General features: G+C 55.7%; 1 protein-coding gene across 9 annotated transcripts; it reads left to right on the forward strand.

Annotated features, from left to right (window-relative positions):
* The first annotated feature begins 1,339 nt into the window (after positions 1-1,339).
* Positions 1,340-12,260, forward strand: ZNF707 (zinc finger protein 707). 9 transcript variants are annotated; one of them, XM_023188299.3, is made up of 8 exons: positions 1,340-1,413; positions 1,626-1,754; positions 4,098-4,132; positions 6,183-6,299; positions 7,407-7,473; positions 8,449-8,575; positions 8,971-9,084; positions 10,095-12,260. In XM_023188299.3, the coding sequence occupies exons 5-8, from the start codon at positions 7,459-7,461 to the stop codon at positions 10,952-10,954; spliced, it is 1,116 nt and encodes a 371-aa protein (XP_023044067.1). In that variant the 5' UTR covers positions 1,340-1,413; positions 1,626-1,754; positions 4,098-4,132; positions 6,183-6,299; positions 7,407-7,458; the 3' UTR covers positions 10,955-12,260. The 9 variants fall into 9 exon arrangements, with proteins under 9 accessions (XP_023044067.1, XP_023044071.1, XP_023044072.1 ...); XM_023188303.3 differs by having other exon boundaries at positions 6,264-6,299; XM_023188304.3 differs by lacking the exon at positions 6,183-6,299.
* Positions 12,261-12,478: the final 218 nt, after the last annotated feature.

Below are 12,478 nucleotides of genomic sequence, written 5' to 3' on the forward strand. Positions count from 1 at the left end.
TTTCCGCCCTGGGCAGGTCAGGTGTTCCTTGCCCTCATTCTGGTAAACCCACAACCTTCCAGCGTGGGTGTCATGGCCATCACGAACCTGTCACAGTGCTGCAGAGATTTTGTTTATGGCCACTTTTAGGGCCAGCTTATGGCCAGATTTTGGGGGGCTGTTCCCAACAGGTGAAGACTGCGCTGTAGTGCGTGGCTTCTAGGCTCTGGAGCTCTAGTGTTGGCTTTTGGTTTGGGGACCCACTGGGCCACTGTGAGGTGGGCTAGAGCTGCACTTCACCGACTGCCTGGCCACAAGAGCCCTGCTCTGTCTGGAGGGCCTCAGAGCACACCGGGCCCCTCATAAGCCAGGTATGAGACTATCTGTCTCCTGCAGCAGGGCTCAGGGACCTCTCCATGGAGCCACAGGCGTGGGCTTGGGGAAAGGCCCAGAAGACAGAGGGTGGCACGGGACCTGGGCCATCCTTGTGTCTTCTGGACCTGCCCAAGCCCAATCCTAGACTCCACTTCCATCTCCCAGTAAACTGCTGGCCCCTTGGATGTGGGACGGGTAGCTCCAACAGCACCCAGTCATGATGGGCAGTGCCAGTCTCATAAACACCTTGGCCTCCACAGTCAGGGCCCAAACACTTGCCTGGTACCACCTACTAGCTGGTAGAGTTCCCTGCACATGATGGGGCCCTGCACCAGCGCCCTTGGGCCTGGGCTGCACAGCCTGCATTGTCTTGTATGTGATAAATATCAGCGCGCCCAGCCATTTGGGGCCACTAACGGTCTCCACGTCTTGATGGTAGTGGTCCCCTGGGTCCAGCTGTTTTCTCTTTATCTCTTTGTCTTGTGTCTTTATTTATTACAATCTCTCGTCTCCGCACACGGGGGAGAACCCCCGCTTAACCCCATAGGGCTGGACCCTACACCCTTGATTGGCTGGAACTGGGTGACTGGTACCAGAGCCAGTGACAGTCTGTTCACACCTCCAGGTTACAGTTCATCTTTGTAGGAGAAACCTTTCGACCGACTCTAGGTTAGGAGGGCCGGGCTCCGTGGCTCATTCCAGTAACCCCAGCACTTTGGGAGGCCAAAGCAGGCGGATCACCTGAGGTCAGGAGTTCACAACCAGCCTGGCCAACATGGTGAAACTCCGTCTCTACTAAAAAAAACAAAAAAAATCAGCCAGTCGCCGTGGCGTTTGGCTGTGATGGGGAGGGGCCTGCCGGCCCGGGCGGAACCACAGGTGGGGCGAGGCGGGCGGGCGGCCTGGATGACCTGGGCGGCCTGCGCGCACCACCGAGACGTGGACTCCTAGAGGGGCCGGAAGCTGTCGGATAACAACTTCCGCTGGGGAAGTTTGTAGAAGTCTGGGCTACCGGCGCGGCATAGTGGTTGCAGCATCCTTGTTGAGGACGCCTTGGTGGTGAGTGCGCCCGTGTCCCCGCCGCCCCTCCGTCCCTGGGTCGTGGACTGTCTGACCTTCTAATTCTGCGGCCGCCCCAGGGCTGTGAAACCCAGCGTCGCGGCTGCTGGGACAGACCCAGGAGGCTGCCTGTGACCCCGGGTATTTGGGGGCTGTTCTTCAGCTTCTTCCGGCTCAGCCCCCTCTTCTCTCCTCGCGCCTTACACTTGCAGGTTTGTCAGGACCCGGTTGTGTATCCTCTTCAAGCTGGTTTCTCCCCGGCAGACCCCGTCCACGATCGTGACCTCAGTTACCCCTCATAGACACGTTCCACACCTGTGTCTCCAGCCCGCACCGCTCCGGTGAGACCCAAGCGCTTAGACTCAGTTCGTAACACTCAAAGCTCCCCTGCCCCAGGCTGAGCTCCTGTAACCTGCACCCCCCACCCACTGGTCCTCCCAGGCATTCCACAGCGAAGGGGAGGAGGCAGAAACCCGAGATTCACTTCTTCCCCTTTCCTGCCCACGCCCAGCCGCACAGTCACTGGTGCCTTAGCTCCGTAACTGAACCATTTGCCTCCTTGCCATTCCCACCCTGTAAGTCCCAATCCTGGCTCCTCCTCTCTCACCTGAACGCCTCCCTATCTTCTCCCCACCCCCATCCTGTTTTGCTGCTTTCTCATTTGTTCATCACAGAGGATCTTTTTAAAAATGTAGCTTAGCCAGGAGAGGCGACTCCCGCCTGTAATCTCAGCACTTGGGAGGCCGAGGCAGGTGGATCATTGAGTCCAGGAGTTCAAGACCAACTTGACCAGCATGGTGAAACCCCGTCTCTACAAAAAAATACAAAAATTAGCCGGGTGTGGTGGTGCACACCTGTAATCCCAGTTACTCTGGGGAGGCTGAGGCAAGAGAATCGTTTGAACCTGGGAGGCAGAGGTTGCAATGAGCGGAGATCGCACCACTGCCCTCCAGCCTGGGCAACAGAGCGAGACTTCATCTCATTAAAAAATAATAATAATAAAAAATAAAAAAAATGTAGCTTAGGCCGGATGCTGTGGCTGAGGCCTGTAACCCAAGCACTTTGGGAGGCCGAGGCCAGGGGATCTCTTGAGGCCAGGAGTTTGAGATCGGTCTGGGCAATATAGTGAGATCCCCTCTCTGCAAAAAATTTAAACAATTGCAGGACATGGTGGCGCATGCGCTTTTGGTTCCAGCTACTGGGGAAACTGAGGTAGGAGGATTACTTGAGCCCAGGAGGTCGAGGCTGCAGTGAGCTGTGATTGGGCTACCACACTCCAGCCTGGGTGACAGAGCAAGACCCTGCCTCAGCAAAAAAAATCCTGTGTTAATTTGCCTAGGGGGAAAAAAAGCAGCTATGACAGTATCCTTCCGTTCTCCTGTATTAAACTTCTGTCGCATTACACATGAAACCATGGCTCAGGATGCCTTGAATAATCTGACCTTAGCCCCTTTTCTGGCCTATCTCACGGTTCTCCCCGACTCTGCTTTCCAGGCTGAGAAGCCCAGCCCAGGTTGTAGTGCAAACACAGCTGTTCAGCTGAGGGGAGCTGGTGTTTTTGTTTTTGTTTGAGACAGAATCTTGCTCTGTCCCCCAGGCTGAAGTGCAGTGGCACAATCTTGGCTCACTGCACCCTCCGCCTCCCTGGTTCAGGCAGTTCTCCTGCTTCAGCCTCCTGAGTAGCCTGGCTAATTTTTTGCACTTGTAGTAGAGACGGGGTTTCACCATGTTAGCCAGGCTGGTCTCGAACTCCTGACCTCAGGTGATCCACCTGCCGTGGCCTCCCAAGTGCTGAGATTACAGGCGTGAGCCACTGCACCTGGCCGGGAGCTGTTATTTTTATCACTGTGGTCATTGCTGCTTGCTAGAGGAACTCAGCAAGTCGTTTGACTGGAAAACACCACCCATGACCCGTGTGCTCAATGTGCCTTTTCACGTTTCTATAGACCGTTGGATCACTTTGGTTGAAGTGTCTGTTGTAATATTCTGCCCAGTTTATTTTATTTTATTTTATTTTATTTTTTTTGAGACAGAGTCTCGCTCTGCCGCCCAGGCTGGAGTGCAGTGGCCGGATCTCAGCTCACTGCAAGCTCCGACTCCTGGGTTCACACCATTCTCCTGCCTCAGCCTCCCGAGTAGCTGGGACTACAGGCGCCCGCCATGTCGCTCGGCTAGTTTTTTGTATTTTTAGTAGAGACGGGGTTTCGCCATGTTAGCCACGATGGTCTTGATCTCCTGACCTCGTGATCCGCCCGTCTCGGCCTCCCAAAGTGCTGGGATTACAGGCTTGAGCCACCGCGCCCGGCCTATTCTGCCCAGTTTAAATTTTATTTTTCTTTTTTATTGATTTGTAGGAGTTACAGTTCTTTATATAAGTCCTTTGCCAGATAAATGTATTGGGAATATTTTCTCTTATTCTGTGGCTTGCCCTTTGTGTCTCTTTTTAAAAAAATTTTTTTACATTAAACAATAGAGACAGAGGTCTCCCTATGTTGCCCAGGCTGGTCTCAAACTCCTGGCCTCAAGCAGTCCTCCTGCCTTAGCTTCCCAAAGTGCTGGGATTACAGGCATGAGCCACTGCACCCAGGCTCCTTTTTTTTTTTTTTTCTTGACTGCCATGATAAACAAAAATGTTTAATTCTGATAAATGCAATTTGTAATTTTTTTTTTTTTTCTTGAGACAGGGTTTTGCTCTTGTTGCCCAGGCTGGAGTGCAATGGTAAGATCTTGGCTCACCGCAACTTCCACCTCCCGGGTTCAAGCGATTCCCCTGCCTCAGCCTCCTGAGTAGCTGGGATGACAGGCATGCGCCACCATGCCCGGCTAATTTTGTATTCTTAGTAGAGAAGGGGTTTCTCCCTTCTCGACTGAAGAGAGAGCCTGTTGGTCAGGTTGGTCTCGAACTCCCCACCTCAGGTGATCGCCCACCTCAGCCTCCCAGAGTGCTGGGATTACAGGCATGAGCCACTGCAGCCAGCCTGAATTTGTAATTTTTTAAAAGTGCTTTTGGGGATCCATGAAAGAAATGTTTGCCTACCCCAATGTTGTGAAGACAGTCTCTCTGTGTCACCCAGGCTGGAGTGCAGTGGCACAATCTTGGCTCACTACAACTTCTACCTCCAATTTGTGAACTTTTTTTTTTTCTTTTGAGATGGAGTTTCGCTGTTGTTGCCCAGGCTGGAGTGCAATGGTGCGATCTCGGCTCACCGCAACCTCCACCTCCCGGGTTCAAGCGATTCCCCTGCCTCAGCCTTCCGAGTAGCTGGGATGACAGGTGCCTGCCACCATGCCTGGCTACTTTTTGTATTTTTAGTAGAGACAGGGCTTCACCATATTGGCCAGGCTGGTCTCAAACTCCCCACCTCAGGTGATCCACCCGCCTCGGCGTCCCAAAGTGCTGGGATTCTAGGCATGAGCCACCGCACCCAACCTACTTCTTTATTTTTAATCTTATGGCTTTATGTATTTTTTCTACCTCCTTGCACTGGCTCAGGCCTCCAATAAGGTGATAAAGAGAAGCAGTGGGCGGACAGCCCTGCTTGTTCCTGGTCTCAGGGGGAAAGAGTTCCAAAGTGGCCCATGAAGCAGGGCGTTGGTTGCAGGTTTGCCAGGATGAGGACGTTTTCTTCTGTTCCTTGTTTGCCGAGAGTTTTTGTTGGGATTAGGTGTTGAGTTTTAACAAATGCCTTTTCTGCATCTATTGGGATAATAGCTGTCACATGGTTTTCTCCTTTATTCTGTTAACGTGGTTAGTTATGTCGTTGTCAAATGTTCGGGAAGTCATTGTGATTAAAGTTGATGCCATGCTGTTGAAAGGGTGAAAAAAAAAAAATCTCAAGTTGAAAAGTATATTCCTGAAAACATGTAGCAGTTACTGTAGCCACCCGTGAGTGTCGGAAGGAGAAAGGGAATGTCTGTGTACCTGCTGTGCTGGAGGTGGGAGGGACGAGGGGCAGGGGTGAGGGACGAGGGGCAGGGGTGAGGGACGAGGGGCAGGGGTGAACGCCCAGGGAGCTGCCCCCTGCAGTGAGTGTTGAACACAGGTGGTGGAGGGAGCCTCCTGGGCACCAGCTGCAGCTAATGGGGATCAAACCAGCTGTGTACTCTTAGGGTCCACGTCACTTGGTCATGACTGAGAATTCTTTTTATAAACTGCTGGATTTGGCTTCCTAATATTTTTTGAGAATTTGTGTTTATGAGAGTTTGGTAGGTAATTTTTTTGTCATATCTTTTTTTTTTTTTTGAGACAGGGTCTCAGTCTGACACCCAGGCTGGAGTGCAGTGGCATGAGCTCAGCTCACTGCAACCTATGCCTCCTGTATTCAAGCAATACGCCCACCTCAGCCTCCTGAGTAGCTGGGACTATGTGTGTCCACCGCCACACCCCGCTCATTCTATTTTGTGTAGAGACAGCTGGGGCAGCTCCTGGCCTCGCACAGTCCTCCTGCCTCAGTCTCCTGGAGTGTTGGGATCATAGGCGTGAGCCACTGTGCTTGGCCCCTTGTAATATCCCTGTCAGGTTTTTGGTTTGGGTTTTGCTGGCCTCATTAAGACAGACTGGATAGTGTCTGCTCTTCCTCTGTTCACTAAATAGCTTCTAAGATCAGTACTGTGCTTCGTAGGCTTTGGTGGAGCTTACCAGGGAACCCAGCTGGGCGTGGCATTTTCCTCATGGGAAGGGTTCAAGTTACATTTCCAGTTGCCTTATCAGATGGAAGGCTGCCTGGCTTCCCTTTCATCAGTTTCATAATCCTGTGTTTTTCCTCGAGTTTGTCCGTTTCATCTCAGTTGCTGAACCTGTTTGCATGACTTGCTCCTGACGGCCCTTTATGATACTTCCGTGTCTGTAGGATCTAGAGCAACATCTCCCCCCGTCCCCTGACAAGGTAACCAGCATGGGCCATCTTCCCCCAGCTGGTTCTGTCTCTTCTCGGGGCGCCTGTGGGGCTGGCCTCTTCTGCATATTGGGGCTCTGAGCTTTACTCAGGAAGGAGGCAGGACCCACTGTGGCAGGAGGGCAGTGGGATGCCAGGGTGGTTTTCACAGACCTGGGGGTAGAAGCTGGATCTCAGTGGGCCGGGACCCTAAGGTTTAGGGGAGCTCGTGGCTTGATCTGGAGACTGAGTGAAGATTAATGGAATTTCTTGGGGCTTTTTTTTTTTGAGACAGGGTCTCAGTCTGGAGTGCAGTGGGTGAAAACCTTCCCCCAGGTTTTCACTCAGGGGAAGGCTGCCAGGTGGCCTCCTCGTAGCGTACCCGAGGGCATCCTCCGGGCACAGCACTGTGGGAATGGCTGCCCGCCTCTCTCCTGAGGAGGAGCCCCAGACGCCTCAGTTGCGGTTAGACTCTCCAGTCATGTGTTTGCAGCTAAGCTGTTGGCTTTCAGCCAGCAGTGGCTGGCCTCTGTCCTCTGGTGACAGGCCTGGCTTGCTGTCTGGTATTTCAGAGTTCTTGTGTGTGGCAGGTGGCACACCGCACCCAGCTGTCCCTTAAAGATATGTTGACTTGGCCGGGCGCGGTGGCTCAAGCCTGTAATCCCAGCACTTTGGGAGGCCGAGACGGGCGGATCACGAGGTCAGGAGATTGAGACCATCCTGGCTAACACGGTGAAACCCCGTCTCTACCAACAATACAAAAAACTAGCTGGGCGAGGTGGCGGGCACCTGTAGTCCCAGCTACTCGGGAGGCTGAGGCAGGAGAATGGCGGGAACCCGGGAGGCGGAGCTTGCAGTGAGCTGAGATCCCGCCATTGCACTCCAGCCTGGGCCACAGAGTGAGACTCCGTCTCAAAAAAATAAAAAGATATGTTGACTCCTCACCACTGCCACGTTTCCCCACACCTGGTGGCTGTCGGTAGTTTCAGAGCAGACCCTGCATGTGCATCACTCATTTTTCCTGAATTCCCCTTGATTTGCTGAGTGGGGGCTCCTGTGGTCAGGTGGGGTGGGCATTCCTGGGCTGGCTACGCCCGCTTACATTTCTTGTCTCCGCAGATCTGCCCTCCTTGGCGCTGTGCTTCCCCAGAGGGGTGGCCTCGCTCTTCCCATGGACATGGCCCAGGTGAGCCCTGCCGCTGCCGAGCGCAGCCTCCCTTCTGCCCTGCTGGCTGCCTGAGACCCCAGCACACACGCGGGGAGGGTCTGTGGCAGCGGCTTCCCAGGCACTGTGTCCGTGTCTGCCCTTTTGCCTTCTTTCTTAAGGGGCGAGGAAAGAGAAAAGAAAATTGGGGCCGGGCGCAATGCCTCATGCCTGTAATCCCAGCACTTTGGGAGGCTGAGGCGGGTGGATCACGAGGTCAGGAGATTGAGACCATCCTGGCTAACATGGTGAAACCCCGTCTCTACTAAAAATACAAAATATTAGCCGGGCGTGGTGGCGGACGCCTGTAGTCCCAGCTACTTGGGAGACTGAGGCAGGAGAATTGCTTGAACCTGGGAGTCAGAGCTTGCAGTGAGCCGAGATCGCGCCACCGCTCCAGCCTGGTGACAGAGCGAGACTCCATCTCAAAAAAGAAAAGAAAGAAAGAAAATTGGATTCATTGACACAAGGAGAGTAGTGGCTGTTGTAGGAAAATAGACTAGATTCTTCTAGTCCACTAGAGCTGCTGTAACCAAATACAACGCACTGGGCCGTTGACAGACATGCACTTCCTCTGTTCTGGAGGCTGATGTCCACGATCAGAGTGCTGCAGATCTGGTTTCTGGCGGGGCCAGTGGCCTGCTTGCAGACAGCCACTGTTGTGCTGTGTTGACGCGTGTGCGGTGAGGGAGGCGGGGGGCTCTCTGGAGTCTCCTGTGAGGACCGGGCCCATGGGTCAGGGCCCCACCCTTCTGACCTCACTTAACCTTAATCTCTTCCACAGAGGCCCATCTCCAGACACAGCCACTCGGGGCTCCGGGCTTCAGTATATGGATTTAGGGGACACAAACAATCAGTCCACAGCGGGGCCACCCTGATTCCCCTTCCCGCCCAGACCTGTGGGCTGAGCCTTCTTTTTCTTGGGAATGGCCACTTCGGGAGCTGTGTGTGTTGCAGGAGCCGGTGACCTTCAGGGACGTGGCCATCTACTTCTCAAGGGAGGAGTGGGCGTGTCTGGAACCCAGCCAGAGGGTCCTCTACCGGGACGTGATGCTGGACAACTTCAGCAGTATGGCTGCCCTGGGTGAGCGCGGGCCGAGTGCTGGGTGAGCGCGGGGTGGGCTCTGCCGCTGCCTCTGGGCCTGGCTGCTCCGGGATGGTAGTGGGGCCTTCCAGCCGAGGGGGCTCAGGAGCTGGAAGTTCTTGGCCTGTGTAGACAGAGGGGCCCCCTCGGTGTTTCTCTCAGGCTCCCTGGAGGCAGCCTCATCTTCCTTCCTCTGACCTTGCCAGGGCCTTCCGTGGGCCTTGGTGTCCAGGCCCCTCCCTTCCTGTCATCTCTGCTTCAGGGTAGCTTTTCCAGGGCCGCCCCCAGGGCTGGGCCTGCCTGGCCTCTTAGGCTAATGCAGAACTGCTCTGAGCCTCAACCCTCACTTTGTCCTCAGTACAAGTAAAACAGAACCTTTTCTCTCCTTTGAAAAGGATTTTGCAGCCCCAGACCAGACCTCGTCTCTCGCCTGGAACAGTGGGAGGAGCCGTGGGTTGAAGACCGGGAGAGACCTGAGCCCCAGGCAGTGCAGAGGGGCCACTGGCCAGGTGAGTGCTGGGTTGTCCGGGCTGGGCTGGCCCAGTCCCTGTGGCCACAGCTCCTGGGTGAGCTCTCAGCACACTGGAGTGACCGAGGCTGTGTCCTTCCCATGGGAGAGTGGACACGCAGCCGCTCTCTCAGTTAGGCCTTAGGGACATAGGGGCAGCCACGCTCCTGCCCTGATGGACACTGGCCGGGGCCGGGGCTCGCAAGGCATGGTGGTGCAGGATGACGTACAGCTGCAGCTTGGCAGGGGCCTGAGGCCAGAGTGACACTTGAAGGCTGCACCCAGCCACCCAGGTCTGTCTGGCGGAGGCTGTTGGTGTAGGTGTCTGAGCTCCCTGTGATGGCCACGTGGGGCTACAGGCCTGGTACTGACTGCACGTGAGGGTCTCCAGGTATGTGGCTCTGGGTAGGAGTTTGCTCCACATCCCTGTTTGCAAAACTGGGACAGTGGCCATGCTTCCCTCCATTAGGTGAGGGGTGCTCTTGGGGCAGTGGTCAGAGGGGGTTTGCTTTTTACTTAGATTTTCAGAGTGGGATGGAGCAGCCACGTGAACACGAGCCCTGGGAAGTCCCTGGGCCTGTGGAGCCCCCGGCTGGAGGGAGCTATGGCTCCGAGGCTGAGTGGTTGAGAATCACGTGGAGCTACCCATCTTCCAGATATCCTGGCACCACCTCCACCTGCATGAGTGGGGCTTGCCGGCGTGGACAGGGTGAAAGGACATTCTCTTGGCCCAGTTGCTTCTGTCGATTGGCAGGCACGTGTCGGTGCTGCCTCACGTAGCAGTGCCAGGTGTCCTGCGTGCCACCGGGGCTGGAGAACCATCTGAGCTCATCTTGGTTTCTGCTGTTGATCTTTGTGGCTCATCTGTGTTTCTTTGAACGCGTTTTGCTGATCACTTGTAGCCACGTGGAATGAGCTGAGTAGATGGAAGCCAGTTGACGTACACAGCAGGAGGTACCGCCTGGCCATGGGCCCCTGGCTTCTGTGTAAGGGTATCTGTTCCTTCCACAGGGGCAAGGAAATCTGCAGACCCCAAGAGACACTGTGACCATCCAACTTGGGCTCATAAGAAAACCCATGTGAGGCGAGAAAGAGCCAGGGAGGGAAGCAGCTTTCGGAAGAGCTTCGGGCCGGACACGGATGACGGGCAGCTTCCCAGAGCTGCTCCAGAAAGGACAGACGCCAAGCCCACGGCTTTTGCATGTCAGATGCTCACACAGTGTTGTGGGCAGCGGCCGGGCCGCAGAGAGCGCCGGAAGCAGTGTGCAATGGAGCTGTCGTTCATCTGCAGCACGTGCGGGAAGGCGCTGAGCTGCCACAGCCGGCTGCTCGCTCACCAGACGGTGCACACGGGGACCAAGGCCTTCAAGTGCCCCGAGTGCGGCCAGACCTTCCGGTGGGCTTCAAACCTGCAGCGTCACCAGAAGAACCACACGCACGAGAAGCCCTTCTGCTGCGAGGCGTGCGGGCAGGCGTTCAGCCTGAAGGACCGCCTGGCCCAGCACCGCAAGATCCACACCGAACACAGGCCCTACTCGTGCGGCGACTGTGGGAAAGCCTTCAAGCAGAAATCCAACCTTCTCAGACACCAGCTGGTGCACACCGGGGAGCGGCCGTTCTACTGCGCGGACTGCGGCAAGGCCTTCCGGACCAAGGAGAACCTCAGCCACCATCAGAGGGTCCACAGCGGGGAGAAGCCCTATACCTGTGCCGAGTGTGGCAAGTCCTTCCGGTGGCCCAAGGGCTTCAGCATCCACCGGAGGCTGCACCTGACAAAGCGGTTCTACGAGTGCGGCCACTGCGGGAAAGGATTCCGCCACCTGGGCTTCTTCACGCGGCATCAGAGAACTCACAGGCACGGGGAGGTGTAGGGGCCCCCGAAGTGTGGGCTGCTGTACCTCTGCGGGAGTACTGGGCCCTGAGGGAGAGCTGCAGTGAGAAGTTGCTCTTCAGCCTGGAAAATCAGCCTGAAAAGAAGCCTTCTCAGTCCTCAGAGCTCTCCAGTCCCCCGAGAAGTTTTACTGGGAAAACTGCCAGGTGGAAGAAGCGAATCCGTGGGTACGCCGGAGATGGTGGGGGCTCTGGAGATGGCAGGGGCTGCACCCCGGTGCCGGGCACCCTGGGGATGTGCTGAGAGCATGTGCGACCACGGAGCCACATGCCAGGCCAGGCGCAGAGGTGGAGAAGCCTGCCCGGTGCTCACAGCTGTCTGGCTCAGGGACTCCACCCTGGCCCTGAGTCGCTGTCTGCTGGGCCTTTCCTTCCTGGCTCTGCACTCCATGCTTGCTGCCTGGTCTGGCTTCCCTTCCTGTCTCTGTCTAGGGCGAGGCAGCTGTGAGCACTGCACAGAGGCAAAGAGCCTCCTACATCCTCTGCACTGGGCCATAGAAACAAGAGCCTTTGTAGTACTGAACCTTGTTCAAGGATTAGGGAGTGGTGCTCAGCTGGTTAGGTCAGGGCCACCCCCAGTGTTGCAGGGATGGCCTCCACCCAGCTCTGTTGGTCAGAGCCTGGGTCACGCACCTGAAATTGGCAGATCGAGTTGGGTCTCAGGGCAGTGAGGTGGCCATATTCACCATAGTGCATTTCGTGGGGAAGAGGTGACCTCTTGTCTTATCCAGCCAGAAATAAAAATCTGCCAGTGGTGATCCCAAGGGAAGGCCCCTGTGGAAATGCATCGGGACACTGCCGTGCTTCAGGTGAGCTGAATTGTTGAAGGATTTTTGCTTTTGCCTGTTTTTCTTTAAGAATTGCAGCCAGGCCAGGTGCGGTGGCTCACGCCTGAAATTCCAGCTACTCGGGAGGCTGAGGCAGGACAATCGCTTGAATCCAGGAGGTGGAGGTTGTGGTGAGCCAAGGTTGCGCCATTACACTCCAGCCTGGGGAACAAGACTGAAACTCCGTCTCAAAAAAAAAAAAAGAATTCCAGCCAACACATGCACATGTAGTGCTGGAATCAGAAAGGAGTTTACAAGAAATAGGGGGACCAGGAGAAGGTTGAACACACCAAGAGGAAGCCCTGAGCCAGATCCGGCCGGAGGTGCCACCAGAAGGCAGCCTTTCTGCTGGAAGCCAGGCACGCAGAAAGGCCGGGAGGCTGTGTGTGACCCTGATATGAACAAACCAAGTGCAAAGTCACTTTTGAGACAATCGTGGAAATGTGGGCAGGGGCTGAGTCGGGTGGGTGGACTGAGTCGGGTGGGTGGGCTGTATGGGGCGGGGGGACTATGAGTTGGGTGGATGGGCTGAGTCGGGAGGGTGGGCTGTGAGTCGGGCGGGCGGGCTGTGAGTCGGGCGGACAGGCTGTGAGTCGGGAGGGTGGGCTGTGTTGGGCGGATGGACTGAGTCCAGTGGATGGACTGTGAGTTGGGTGGATAGACTGAGTCGGGTGGATG

This window comes from Piliocolobus tephrosceles, chromosome 7 (genome assembly GCF_002776525.5).
Source record: "Piliocolobus tephrosceles isolate RC106 chromosome 7, ASM277652v3, whole genome shotgun sequence".
Classification (NCBI taxonomy): domain Eukaryota; kingdom Metazoa; phylum Chordata; class Mammalia; order Primates; family Cercopithecidae; genus Piliocolobus; species Piliocolobus tephrosceles.